The sequence below is a fragment of the Microtus pennsylvanicus genome, chromosome 8 (assembly GCF_037038515.1).
Source record: "Microtus pennsylvanicus isolate mMicPen1 chromosome 8, mMicPen1.hap1, whole genome shotgun sequence".
In the NCBI taxonomy this organism is placed as follows: domain Eukaryota; kingdom Metazoa; phylum Chordata; class Mammalia; order Rodentia; family Cricetidae; genus Microtus; species Microtus pennsylvanicus.
The window spans coordinates 60,975,162-60,989,812 of record NC_134586.1 but is presented as its reverse complement, the minus strand read 5'-3'; the positions used below and the strand labels follow the sequence as shown (position 1 = coordinate 60,989,812).

At 48.3% G+C, this 14,651-nt stretch overlaps 1 protein-coding gene across 16 annotated transcripts in view; it reads right to left on the bottom strand.

The window, feature by feature from the left end:
- Dysf (dysferlin) overlaps positions 1 to 14,651 on the bottom strand; it is a 202,718-nt gene that overhangs the window by 18,813 nt on the left and 169,254 nt on the right. For all 16 annotated transcript variants that reach the window (XM_075983655.1, XM_075983659.1, XM_075983657.1 and 13 more), the window contains 6 exons: positions 9,005 to 9,133; positions 8,578 to 8,733; positions 6,208 to 6,299; positions 4,489 to 4,659; positions 3,276 to 3,418; positions 977 to 1,116 (listed from right to left, as the gene is read on the bottom strand). In XM_075983655.1, the coding sequence (XP_075839770.1) occupies positions 977 to 1,116; positions 3,276 to 3,418; positions 4,489 to 4,659; positions 6,208 to 6,299; positions 8,578 to 8,733; positions 9,005 to 9,133 (831 nt within the window). The remainder of the gene's footprint in view (positions 1 to 976; positions 1,117 to 3,275; positions 3,419 to 4,488; positions 4,660 to 6,207; positions 6,300 to 8,577; positions 8,734 to 9,004; positions 9,134 to 14,651) is intronic.

Sequence of the window (14,651 nt, the reverse complement as noted above, 5' to 3'; positions counted from 1 at the left end):
CCATAGCTTCTGTACCTGTCTATTGAACACACCTGGGGATCAGGCCAAAGGAAATGATACTCAAACCTGCTTGCTTGCCTGTCAGAAAGAGACTCGACACCCAGGAAAGGAGGGAACCTAAACAGATCGATGCAGGACCCACTGCAGAGGAGAGATCATTGTCCTCCAGACACAGTCTGTTCAGAGACAGTGGGGAGCTAACTGTGGCCCAGTGTGCAGAGAATGATGTATGCAGAGCCACAGAAGGCCAGGGAGCCAGAGTTTAGTCACAAGGTCCCTATGACAGAAGCCACTTTCCCGGTTTGTTTCCCTCTGCAAATCCAGGAAATGGTCTCTCTTAAAATACAATAAGTAAAGTAACTTGGTTCAGTAATGGCTGCAGGATCTTACGGCTGGAGAACAAGACAGTATAACCTGGGCTGCTTTGGGAGGCTGGGAGCCTGCCCACCTAGGGAAGAACCTGCTCCTTTCAAAGGTTCCTCAGAGCTTCCCCTGGCTTTTCTCCCCTCTCCTTCTCATCCTGCCCTGAGCCGCTTCCTTCAACCAGCCTGGCTGCCAGTCTTAAGCTTGTTCTCACCTGACTTCCAAAAGGGAAGCTTCCCACCCTCCTACCCACTCTGCCATTCTAGAGGTCCTGGATCTAGTCTGAGCTCTCAACTGTAGTTCAGTACAGGATGACCTTCTGGAACTAAACCACTAACAATGGCAGACAGAGAACACCCTTAGGTAGGGTTGAAATGGAAAAACACCAAGGCAAGGCAGAAGCCAGGCCTACATGTGCCTAAAGCAAACGCTAGCTTTGTTTCCCAGGCAGTAAGGGTCACCCCAAAAGCCCGGGTAGACGACTATGAAGAAATGAGCCATGGAGAGAGTGACAGATCTCAAAGTTTCCCTGGTAATTTGGCTGTTCTGGCTGTCCTTGGCATGTAGCTCTCTGGGGTCCAAGGATTCCATGGCCCAAGGGACAAGGACTTACCTGCTCAATGTCTGGCTGCAAAGGGCTGTAAAGAGGCCGTGACTCCACATGCTCAGGGACCAGGCCTTGTTGCTGAAGGACATGCAGGGCGAGGCGTTCCTCTACTGGGCCTAGGTGTGGGTTCGGGAGTCTACCAGCCTCTGCCCAGAAAACAGAAAGTGAGTGGGGACATGAGAGACAAGACAGCGGGGGTGCCTTCCTCTGAAGGCTGGGCAGAACTCCTGGGAGCCTCGGGGAATCCCTCCTCATGACAGACCATCCCCACAAAAATGCACTGGGCTGGTTCTTATGTCTCACTTTCTATGAGGGAAATGTCACTCCCACAGCCTCCGGGCTTCAAACACGGGCTCCCTGTTACCATCCTTTCCACCAAGCCTCTTCTAGAAAATTCTCACTTTCCATCCACACAGTCTTCCTTGTTCTCACCCATCTGTTCTTAACCTCTCCCAACTCTGAGCCCCAGCAACCTGTACCACAAATCTGGTGTCTCGGCACTGCCAGATTGAAGCTCTGGTTCTCGTAAGTGTGGCCATAGCTCAGTTGCTACACTCAGAAATCACAGTGAATGCTTCTACAGAGGACTCGCATGCCATGCACTGCTATCATGAATGTTAGGATGCCCAATCCCTAGAAGGACCTTAGCAGCTGAGTACCACTGCCATTCCCACTTCACAGACATGAACCCTGCAGAAGCCCCACACCTGTGCATCAGGGCAGCTGGGATCCTACTCAGTTAGAAAAGATAAACCTGTGCTTCTCCCGCCTCCTGTTTTCCGTGGGACAGCTCCCCACTGACAGATGACTTGGAGACAGGTGCTATGAATGGGAAGAAGCCAGGCTCAGCTCTGGGCCAGAGGCCTTGGCTACAGAAGCACAGGAATGATGGACATGTGTGCACCCACACACTCACGTGTGCACCCACACGCTCACGTGTGCACCCACACGCTCACGTATGCACCCACATGCTCATGCACCCAAGCACCCATTTGTCCACTCATGTATGCTATTGGGTCACTGTTCTTTGGAGCCAAGCACACTCTCATCTGGTGTGTGCTGCTGGGCCAGGAGAATGGCCTGCACCCAGCTGGCTGGTGACCTTGGGAAGGTCATTAAGTATCCCTGGCCTCCATGGCTTCATCTATAAGGTGAGGCAGATGCTGGATCTCAGGATTTTATGACCTAGAACCCCTGTGCTAAAGTGGCTAGCAGAGCAGCGGGTGCCCCCAGAGGAAATGAGACTCCCCTCCTCAACCAGATGCTCATTCTTAATGGCTGAGCCTGGCTCAAGCCCTGGGAGAGTCAGGAGCACAGAGCAAGGAGGAGGGGGTGGGGCACAGGCATCAAAGCCGTCATTTCCTTTTATAACCTCAGCAACAGCCTTGACATCAAACATCTCTGCAACAAGCAGGAGACGCGGGCCAGCTGGGCCTGTAAACACCTCAGGGAGTTGGAACTGCTCTGGGTGGGCGATGTGGGAGTGTGGGCATCTCAGACACATGGGGAGCATGTGGCAAGGCATCTCAGCCACCACTCTGGGCAGAACCAAGGGCAAGGACGGGGTATGGCAATGCCTGTTGGTTGCCCCCGATGCTTAGGTGTAGGAAGTTGGAAATGTTGGTCAGGCAAGCAGGTTAGCCTAATTCAGTAGCAAGAGCCCCTCAGAGGTGGTACAACCGGCTCTGACCACAGTCTGACCACTGAAGCCCACAGGAGACAGCTCCTGCCCCTGACCTCTACCCTGCTGCACACTGGCCTGAAATCTCACCCTCTGTGTTAGTTTGCTTTCTTTTAAGGTGATAAAGCCTTCAGGCCAAAAGCGGCTCAGAGGAGGAAAGGGCTGACTTGCTTACACTGCCAGGTTATGATCTGTCATTGAGGGGCAGGCAGTGCTGGAACGGAAGCAGAAACCACAGAGGAGCGCTGCTCACTGGCTTGCTCGGCACTCATGCTCAGCTTGCTTCTCTCCACAGCCCAGGTCCACCTACCTAGAGACGGTGCCACTCACAGTGGGCTGAGCCCTCCGGCATCAACCAAGACAATCTCTCAGAGACATGGCCACAGACAAGCCTACCGAGACAGTTCCTCTCAGATTACTCTAGACCATATCTAGTTGACAAGCAAGGCTAACCAGAACACCCTCAGAGGACTTCACCATGGCTCTGGACAGAGAGCTGACCTGGCTCTGCCCTGACCTCTGACCTACAAACTGGTAGGTTACTCTGCTGATACGGGGGTATCCACTTGGGTATTTCTGATGAGACAAAGAGCCCACCAGGGTTGGGACAACAGGGCAGCTCACCGATCTCCTCAATGGTGTATTCCTTATCCTGAAATGTCACTCGGTCTGTCCGGTACACAGGGGCCTTGACCCTGTGCTGCTGGCAGAAGAGCTGGAGGAGCTGGGAGGGGCGGAGCTGGTCTCTCCACTGGTTTGGTCCAGAGCTGAGGCCCAAGCACAAAGACTAAGATGAGACACTCCAAGAACAGAGGGAGGCGCTTTCGGTAGTCTTTGTACCCCACACTCACACAACACTACCCACCCTTCACGATCAGAGCTTGTGTCCTTTCCCACAGCTCAGCATCCCCATTAGACAGATGGGGAAACAGAGGCCCAAACAGCAAATGACTGGAGCCCTCATGAAACTGGAACTCAAATGCCATATGCAAATGCCCCTGGCAGTCACAGTATCTCCTCAGACCCAGCTGAGCATGTGTTTCATGCTATCTTCTCCGTTGTTTCTCTCTGTCATCCCTCCCTCTATCTTTCTAGGTACCCAGTCCTGAAGACCTTTCTGTGTGTGTCACGAGAGACTGAAGCCAGGTGTGGTGGTGCATGTCTTTAATCTCAGCACTCAGAGGCAGGTGGATCTCTGAGGATAAGGACAGCTTGGTCTACAAGGTGAGTTCCTGAACAGCCAGGGCCACACTGAAACCCTGTCTCAAAAATAAGGCTGAGTTGTGACATGATTAAGAGCTGGATACATAGATTCAAATTCTAATCTTGCTAGCTACAAGCCTCTGTTTCCACATCTGTGGGATGGGAACAATTGGGTTTCCCATTGTTTTCAAGGAGAGAACACCTGGGCTGGCACCTCATTCTAAGTAAGAATCAGCCTTTGAAATGGATGGATCTAGAACACATCATATTGAGTGAAGTAACCCAGACCCAGAAAGACAAACATCATACATACTCACTCACTCATAAGTGGCTTTTAGAAATAAATGAAAAAAAAACCAGCCTACAATTCACAACCCAGAGAACCTAGACAACAATGAGGATCCTAAGAGAGACATACATGGATGTAATCTACATGGAAAGCAGAAAAAGACAAGATCTCCTGAGTAAATTGGAAGCATGGGGACCTTGGAAGAGGGTAGGAGGGAGAGGAGAGGAAGGGAGGGGAACAGAGAAAAATATATAGCTCAATAAAAACAATTTTAAAATAGAGCCAGCCTTTGGAGCTTACACACAGTAGGTCTGTGAGAGCCCAGAGCCAGCCTTGGTCACTTACACACAGTAGGTCTGTGGGAGCCCACAGCGAGCTCCAAACTTGGACAGCAGCCTGTTCTCCAGGTCGATGACCGTCTCTCCAATCCTCTCATCCTTGGAGAGGAGGTCATAGTCGTAGAGTGTGATCTTCAGGTCCTTCTCCAGAGGCAGGGTGCAGGTGAGCTCAAACATCCTGTAGGGGAGCCAGCAGTCTCAGACACCCAGTGGGGAGGCAAAGAGCAGCAGGACAAGGGCAGGGGATTGAAAGTCAACCTAGAGGGGTTACCCTCCTCAGGTCTCCTGTCACTTCTAGAACAAGCTACCCACAGTGCAGCTGTACTGGGTAGGCCTCTATGCGCGCGCGCGCGCGCGCGCGCGTGTGTGTGTGTGTGTGTGTGTGTGTGTGTGTGTGTGTGTAAACATGTGTGCTTTTCCTAAGCTGAGCTGGCTTCCTGGTTCGTGCACCCCATAATGAATAGATGAATGAGATGGAACACAACATTGACACCCTTGTTTCTACCGTGGCAACAGGAGACAGAGATGGGAAACTCTGTAATTGAGGGCACATCCAAAACCAACTTCCAGACTCTCGGGGCTATAACACCAACTTCCAAGATGGAATGGCAGGAGGGCTTATGGAAATGGCTCTTAGGAGGGAGTTCCTGTGGAGTCTACACACACACACACACACACACACACACACACACACACACCACATAACCACCATCCCTGTGCTAGGTGCCAGAGCTCATGAAACCTCGTCTCCCCACCCTCCATCCTCTCCTATGCATGGTGGCACACTGCTGTTGGCCGGGACTGCCTCTCTCCAAAATCTGCAGACAGTGTGGCTTGGACTGAGCAAAGAGAGGTCAGCATGAATGCAATGTGTCACTTGCTATATGGGAAGACCAGGAATCCACAGGAGCTAGAGAAACAACAGCCATATGCCCCCTCACATAAAAACACTCATGACCAAACAGCAGCTCGGACTCCCAGGAGCCACCCATATACCATAGCACTCAGCCCCCTCCTCTCGTTCTTAGAGTCCCTCCTGCCCTGGCTGTCTTGGGTCCCCTAGCTGACTCCCATAAAAGCACGTAGACACTAAGAGTAACTGCTGGTGACTTAACATCTGGGACAGATAGGGAGAGTAAGGGACTCTGGTGGAAAACCAGCAGGTCCTCATAAAGCCTCTTAGCTAATACCAGGGACAATGTCCTCATTTGGGCAAAGGTACCAGTCAGGTAAGATGCTAAGGGGGGATTGGGGTGAAGGATATATGGGAACTCCACAGTATAAGAAATGCATCTTCTGCCGGGTGGTGGTGGCACATGCCTTTAATCTCAGCACGCGGGAGGCAGAGCAGGTGAATCTCAGTGAGTTCGAGGCCAGCCTGGTCTACAGAGCGAGTTCCAGGGCAGGCTCCAAAGTTACAGAGAAATCCTGTCTCGAAAAAACAAGGAAGGAGGAAGGAAAGAAGGAAGGAAGGAAGGAAGGAAGGAAGGAAAGAAGGAAGGAAGGAAGGAAGGAAGGAAGGAAGGAAGGAAGGAAGGAAGGAAGGAAGGAAGGAAAAAATGCATCTTCTGAGTACTCATGTAGTCTCTGGTTTTGGAGGTAACTGTTTCTGTGTTTAGCCAGGAGCTCATAAAGATCCAAGATAAAGGTTTCCTGAGTGACAGCCACATCTGCCCACTGAACTATGAGTCATCCGTGCCCCAAACCCAAGCCACTTTCTACTTACTTTCCAAATACAGGTTCCAGGGTGCAAGGGATGTAGTTATCCTGGTCACTCACTGATTTCTTCCCTATGGAGATCTTGATGTATGGGTCACACTGGAGGACACAGAAATGTACATGTAAAATCACTGGGTCAAGGAGTCTTTGGGGCTTCTGGCTTCCAATGACAAACAGATTGTGTCCTGTCGGACCAGGGCCCATCCTCCATACCACATGACACCACATCACACCACACAACACCACACCTCACCACACTGTACCGCACCACACTACACCACACCACACCGCAACACACCATACCACACCACACCACACAACACTACAGGACAGTACACTATATCACACCATGTCATACACACCAAACCATACCATACCATACCATACCACACCACACCACACCACACCATAACTACACCACACCATATCACACCACACCACACCACACCATATCACACCACACCACACCATATCACACCATACCATACCACACCACACAACACTACAGGACAGTACACTATATCACACCATGTCATACACACCAAACCATACCATACCATACCACACCACACCACACCATAACTACACCACACCATATCACACCACACCACACCACACCACACCATATCACACCACACCACACCACACCATATCACACCATACCATACCACACCACACAACACTACAGGACAGTACACTATACCACACCATGTCATACACACCAAACCATACCATACCATACCATACCACACCACACCACACCACACCATACCATACCATACCACACCATACCACACCACATACACTGTACCATACCACACCAAATCCCAGCATATCATGACATACCTCACCCTGTCACACACTATGGCCAGACAGGTCTTCTAGCCTCACATCCAGCAGTGGGAAGGGTGAGTGTCCTATACTCCTGACCCACTGGCACATGGGAAGAGGTAGGTGTGGTTAGACCCCAACCTTCATACACATACAACCATATATTCCTAGGCAAGATTGGGGTCCCCTCTATCTTCAAATGGCCTATTTCCAAAGATGGAAAGAGACAGACAGGGCCACATTTTGTCCACTAGAACAGCCTGGGACTGTGTGCTACCTGTAAGCAGCAGCAGACTTTGCACCATCCTGCAGGAATACGACAAGAGAGAGGAACAGGGGTAGCACAGGGCCATGAAGGCTTGAAGAATATAAGCCAGGACGACAGTCATAGCCCGGAGGCCACCTGTGCTGCCCAGGCTAGATCTAGTGTGTGACCCCTCATCTTTGAAAGGCCGGACTGTGTGGATGGGATACCAGGATTCTGCCCCCAACCATAGGGACACATCCTGGCCCTGAACCCATCTAAGAGGACAAGGAAGGTCCCAGGCTTGGACCTCTGAACTCCAGCCGCCGCCACCCCTGCCTCGCTGTTCTCTCTCCCTTTCCAGGTCCTCGCTTTCTGCCAATGCCTCTCCTTCAGCTCCCCCTCCTTCTCCAGCTCTGGCCAGGACTTAGCTCTGTTTCTTGCTTCAGACATGAAATTTAAGGGAAGATCTAAAAACTCAGTAATCCAGAGAAATGGTATTTTACTGTGGTATTTTGTGAGCCGGAGAGATGGCTCAGAGGTTAAGAACTGGATGCTCTTCCAGAGGACCCTGATTCTATACCCAGAACCCACATGGCATCTTACAACTCTCTAATTCCAATTCCAGAGGATCCAATGGTGCACTCTTCTGGCCTCTGTGGACACCAGCACAAATGCGGCACCCACACACACGCACACACATGTATATGTATGTATATTCACAAAATACTCATACACATAAAGTAATAATAAAAATAATTTTTATGAAGCCAGTCCCAACAGCCTGTGATGAACAGACCCTCAACATTAGCAGAACAAGCCTTCTGTTTCCCTGTGCCTCTCGACCCATAGCCCACAGATGTCACAGCCTGTGCCCTCCTCCCTGCACTCCTCCCCTCCCAGGATTGAAACCTCACCAGGCTCAGCCTGAACCTCTGCTCACATTACCACATGCCATAGCCCAGTGCTACCTGTGAATTGAGCAATCAGTTTTTAAGCCTTCGCCTACGCTCCCGTCACTCTTAAAATCCAACCTCCTGTCCTTCCCAGCCTCCCAACATTCATGTGCCCACAAGGGTCCTATTCCTTCCTTCATCGTTTCCCCATTTCTCCAGAGTCCCAAAGAGACTCTAGCCTCCCTGAGGTTGCTCCTCACATAGACTACCCAGCTCCTATTCAGCTCTGCAAGTGTCTTTGGGTTCCCTGGTTCACTGTGGTCTTCCTGAGACAGGAACTCTGTCTGCCTTCTTCAAGTCAAGCTTGCTATTGCTCTCAGGGGACCAAAGGCTCCAAAAATGTTACCTTGCCGTTGGGATCCTTGGGTTGTAAGCCAAATGCTCGAACGATGTAAATACGGACCAAGCATTCCTGGGGACCCTGAGCAGCCAGCTGGTGGAATTGCCTTGGGGGTAGGGGAATGGATGGATCTTCTGGGAGGGGATAAATTTTGAAGAGACCCTAAAAAAAATGGTGACTTGATTTTCATTTTTGTCATCATCGTCAATAATACAGTAACCAACAGGACCATTGCTCTCATTTGTGGGAGCCATCACAATGGGGATCATAGAGCCAAGCCCCAAACTGGCCCACACCACCATCCAATTTTGCATCAACTACAAGGTCACCCCCAAGGACACCAGTAGCAGCACCATGGTTGTTGCTGCCACTGCCCCTCCCCCATTTGCTTATTGCTGCAACCTCAGGATCATAGGTCAAGCCAGAGACGGACCTTAAATTCTCCGATGACAGACGGATCATCTGTTTCCTCCTGAGTCTTGCCTCGGTAGAGCTTGAAGGTATTACAAAAGTCCGACAGGCCCTCAAAAGCCTCCACATTCTCCAACTGTGTATCATAGACCTGTCATAGGGAGAAGAAGAGACTCAAGAGCAAGAAATTAGGGGGACAGAAAGGAAAGAAACAGGAAAGGAAGGGAAGCAGGCAGTGTGGGTGAAGGAAGAGAGGGTGGTGCATTTGACCAGATCAAACGTTAACAGAAGAACAAAAGCAAACAGAGGGGTGGGGTTGGAGTGGTGGAGGAAGGGGAGACAAGGAGGAAAAGGGGAGAAAAAGAAATGAAAAGAGAGAAAGCCAGGGAAGGGAAAGGAAGAAGGCATTGTTAGTCCACTAGTGTGTAGGGTTTTAGCTTAATCAGATTTTCAAGTTACCTGAGACTCACAAAAGTCACATGTTTTAAGGGATTAAGATTACAAACAAATGTAAACTTAATCTTCTGTGTAAAGAGTGAGTCATAATCCTCATATATTCTGTAATTCACTTTATTTGAATCATTTGATCTCAGCCTTGACTGTTTATTGGTTTCCAATCTCTTATAATTTACGTGAGTTCTTAAGGTTAAAAGATGGCTCTGAATGCTACCTTAGCCCTAAGTAAAGTTCAAGGTCTAGCATTTTATGGCTGAATTCTTACTATTCAGTAGTTTGTGTTGTTTCCTCCTCTCAAATCTTATTTTTCTTTAAAGTATGATGAGGAGTATAGTGGTGCATGCCTGTGATCCCCGCACCCCGGCACTGTAGAAGGCTCAGAAGGTCCCAGCCATCCTCAAATACATGGTGAATCTGAGGACAGACAGCCTAGGGCACTGAAGTTCTCGTGCCTCCCAAAAGTGTTTAAAAGTACAATGTCTTTTGAATTCTCCGGGTAAGGAAGGATCTGGGGATTTTGGGTCTTGTTACTAATTTCTAGTTTTAAAGTCTTGCGGTTAGAAAGTGGCACATGGGCCATTGCCTCTTCTCAAAAACTCAAGGCTTTCTTCTCAGCCTGGTACGTGGCCAACCTCTCTACCTGAATCTCTCTATTGGAGTTAAGAGCATTTCCAGACCTGATGGCGAATGTTGCAGTAAGGCCAGGCATGGAGGCCCACACTGTTAATCCCAGGACTCGGGAGGCAGAGAGGCAGGTAGGTCTTTGTGAGTTTGAGGTCAACTTGGTACACACAGTGCGTTCCAGACAGCAAGGGCAGTGCAGGGAAGAAGGGGGATGGGGCGGTGGTGGCAGAAGCGGAAGGAAAGGCTATAACGAGTGACTGGTAAGGCAGATGGCTCGGGTCTTAGGTTTACATACATTTGTATTTACATAGCCTTGTAAATGTCTAGTTTCATATGTTTTCCTAAAATTCTTTCTATAGTCGGTGCTCCCTCCTCATCCCCACTCTCCTCCTCCTCCTCCTCTCCCTCCTGATCCTCTTCTTTCTCATCCCCAGCAGCCAGTTTTAGGCAAGATTCTCCTCCTCAATATTTACCTTGACACCGTTTGCTATAAACCTACTTACAGACATAATTTATCAATTGAGAAAAGATCTACTCACTGCGCATCTCACATCTCACCTTCCCTCCTTCTGCACTCACTGTTGCCGTGCTTATGCTGCTACATCTTCAGTAAGAACGATGGTTCCCTGGTCTCGCTACCCTGACCCTCCCACTAGTTCACTTGGGCTCCAGAGAACAATGCGATCATGACTAGTTCCTGTGCTGCGCTCTTTCCAAATCTCAGCTTGTTGGTCCCAGGAATCCCCTCAGCAGCTGGCTGTTGCCTGAATGCTTGCCAGGCAGTATGGCTGGCCCTCTGCCACCTGTGTGTCACTGACAATCCTGTGTGCTGTTTCAGGGTCTCTGGATTTGTGTAGTTGGGGAAGCCGAAGTCACCTTGACTTGTTTTCTGTTTTAAAAGGAACTTTTCAAACCATATATTCAAGTGTTCTTTCACAACGGTGAAATTTGATTAAACGGTTACATGTTTCCGTCTAACTTCCCTGTTTGTGATGTCATTCTCAAAGACTCTGATGTTCGCAGTGTCCGGTCTCCTGTCCCTGGCCTTCGCACCTGCCGCCTTCTCTCTGTGCCTCAGGACTTTTCCTCTCCATTTTCTTTGTGTCGTGACTGTCACTGACTGTCACCTCTACCCTCTCTGCCCTGACTGTGTTTTCCACGCTGCCATTCTGCCCTGTCCACCGTTCAAGATCATGCTTTCTCTGCTGCTAGAGTCCTTCCTGTTCATGGACCTTGTCCATTCTTGAGTCCCTTCCTACATGCTTCCCATTCTGAAGTTTCCTTTCTAAAACGTTCACAGCGAAACATTCCTTCTCCTCTGCTCCCTGGCAAAACAGTCCTGGTAAGCACGTGGCCTCTTCTTTCTTTTATTGGTTTGATTTCTACTTTCTCTTCTTTTTTCCACTTTGGATCTTTGAATTAATGCTGTGCAATTACACTTACTAACCACTAAATGAGTTGGCTTTTTCTAGCTCGGCTATTTCCTTCCTTCCCACCATGGAGGCACAAGGCCTCCTACAGACATGGCTCCTCCATGTCGCTCCACCTACCCACCTCCTCTGAATCACACCAGGTCTAGGCTTCTGCAGTCAGCCTGACCTGCCTTCAGAGCTCCTGCAGCCTTGGAAACAAGAGGCACACTTCCTACCTTACGTTGCAAGCGCTTCACTTTGAGACTATTATGAAAATTTCCAACTATAGGAAAGTAAAGAGAAACAGCAATAAAGCCCGTGCATCTAGCCGCTGTCTGACACAGTTACCGCATTCCCACTTGGAAGAACACTTTCACAGGGCTTTATGAGAACCTGTCCCCATGAGCTGCCATCATCCTTCATGTCCCGTGGCCCCTGCCCAATCTCAGTTGTCCTTGAGCAGCCCTTACTTATATTTTGGAGTCTGCGGCTTTTATTTGTTTCCAGCTTCTCTGAAAAATGGATTTTGTGGGTTTGAATGATTTCCAAGAGAAAAGGGGGAAAATGCTGACTTATGCAGGCATGTTCATGCTGGGAGTCCGAATGAAATACTTTATAAACTTCCAACTGGATGGACTTTTTGTTTAAACTTATTAATTCCTCAATTTATTGTACTTTAATATGTCCTGACTGATTTCTGTCTTGGGTAACTTATCACTAACCTAATTTGTGATTAGGTTTTATAAATGCGCCCTGAGCGTTAGGTAGAAAATGTATTCCTTATTTTTTATTACTTTTGTCTTCCATTTTAAAATTATTTTTGTTGCCTGTTTCAGGACTACAAATTGAGCGTTTTATTAAGTGGCAACGTAACGAGCTGGAGCTTAAAGAAAAGCCTTGTTGTTTGGTTCTTTTATTTACTGTCTATTTGGTCAAAGATGTAGTATATTAAAATTTTCTCCTCAACTTTAATTTCTGCTATTTTGAGATGTTACCTTTTAAGATAAAATTTTATATATCCCTATTTTTGCTCTGAGTATTTCAAAGCTCTGGGAGCCTTTATTTGGGAAATACATCTTTTACCAAAGAAAGAAAACCACTGCTTTGTTCTTTGCTTTCTACTTTAAATTCTACACGATTCCTCTTTATTTACACTTAACCTGATTATGTCTCCCAAGATAGCATGAAATATTGCTTCCTGAAATGCTGTTTTCCCCCAGCCATTCTACTTTAAGGAGAGTGCAATGAATCTTGACTTTTAATGTAGTCTCGAAGTCCTTATCATTTAGCAGGAAAGTTTGATGCATTCTTGTTTATTAGGAAAGTTAATATGTTTGTCACTTTTTCTGATTTTAATGCATTTTTTTGCTGTGCCCTGTAATTTCTTTATTTTGCTATTTAGACCATGAGCTTTTACCCCCTTTGCTAGTGATTTTGAAAGTATAGTTCTTTTTCTCTCTGTATCCCTCTGCCATACTATAAGCTGGTTTTGTTGGTAATGGTAGTCTTCCTATATTTACTGATATTAAAGGACCAGCATTCCTTTCAGGTCTCATTTTGTCCCAGAAATAGTTTGGATGCCTTTGTTCTGGAGAGCCTCTGCTCACTTGGCTGCTGTTGGAGACCTCCTCAGAGAGGTCAAGCAGGAGGCCGAGTGCCAGCTCCGCATCCGGCATCCTCCTGAGGAATGGGAGGCTGGGGCCTCCGGCCACCCTGGCAGCAATCCTCACCCTTGCTTGCTTTGTCCCATTTCTTGGCAAGGCCATCGCACCCTACGCCAGACCTAACTGGCCAAACCTTCTTCCTGGTACGCAAATAGTTCTGTCTGTCTGCCCAGCTTCACACGCCCAGCCACGAAGCCAGAAGGACTTGCTGCCTGAGGTGCTGTTGGGCTGCGGCTCCATGGCAGGGCAGCCAGGACTCTAGGTCCAGCAACCAGACAAGAGTCCAGAGGACTGCAGGGACACCACCACTTTGTGAAACTGTACCCTCCAGAGTCCCTACCCAGGGCTTTCAGAGGCAGAGGATCCAGCCCACACCCCTCCACTTAGCTGAAACTTTCCCTAGTCCAGTCCCTTGACGGCCACCCTCATCTCCTGGCCTGAGTCCTCTGCTTGCTTTCCCAACCATGAATGAGGCTGTGAAGTACAAGCTCACCGTCATTTTAGAGTCCAGAAGAAACAACATAGGTCATCTGACTGTACTCGTCTTATATAAATAAGAAATCATATTCAAGAAAGTGTGTTCCATGTCATAGTCAATACATACTTAGCATGAAAACTCATACATTGTATCTGACATTTGGAGGTAGCTGGTCACCTGACAACGGAGACCACATAACACCTTGGAGAACATTTTTGAGTCAACTTTGGTTATCTTTCTAAAAACTAGTCTACCTAGAAAAAGTATAATTGTATTTGTAGAATGTCCTCAAAATACCAGAAATTGAAGGACACTTCTCTGTTTTTATTCATAGAAACAAAGTCTAGCATCTTAATTATATTTGTTAGATAACTTCTTTGTCTTTTGTAAGGGTCAAAGGTTGGGGTTCAGAGGTATATTCTCAATTGGATTTCACATTTGAGCTCACTTCAGAATTTCTACTGCAGAATGGTTTCCCAACACCTCCAAAGGCAACAAGAGGATGCCACAAAGCCCTTAGCAGCCACCATGGTTAGGGACATCAGCAATTCGCAGTTTTAGTAATTCTTCACTTTGAAAATCTGTGACAGGGCCAGCCTTGCTTCCCTTTTTCCTTTCTGGAGAGAGAGCTAAAGAGGCATTTTAAAGCAAGCCCTGACATCATTTCACCTACAAATACTTTGGCATTTTCTTTCTTGGTATTCTTATATTTATCATTCATTTAGCATGTATACACATACTCATGCCATGGCACACACACAGACTCTACCAGAGGATCGAGTTAGGACCGTCAGTCTTGGTAGAAAGCAGTTTAACCCCCAAGTCATCTTGCTGGTTGGTTCCATTTGTCTTTCATCCTTTGATACCAGGGATCAAACCCAGGACCCCACACATGCTGGCCGACACTCCACAGAACTCACCCCACAGCCAGCATTTATTTCAGTATTGTTAACACTCTCCCACAGTGCTTTCTCGTTCACCGTGGTCCACAGTGATTTCTCGTTCCAAATCCACGCCCTGACGTAGGGTGACCTT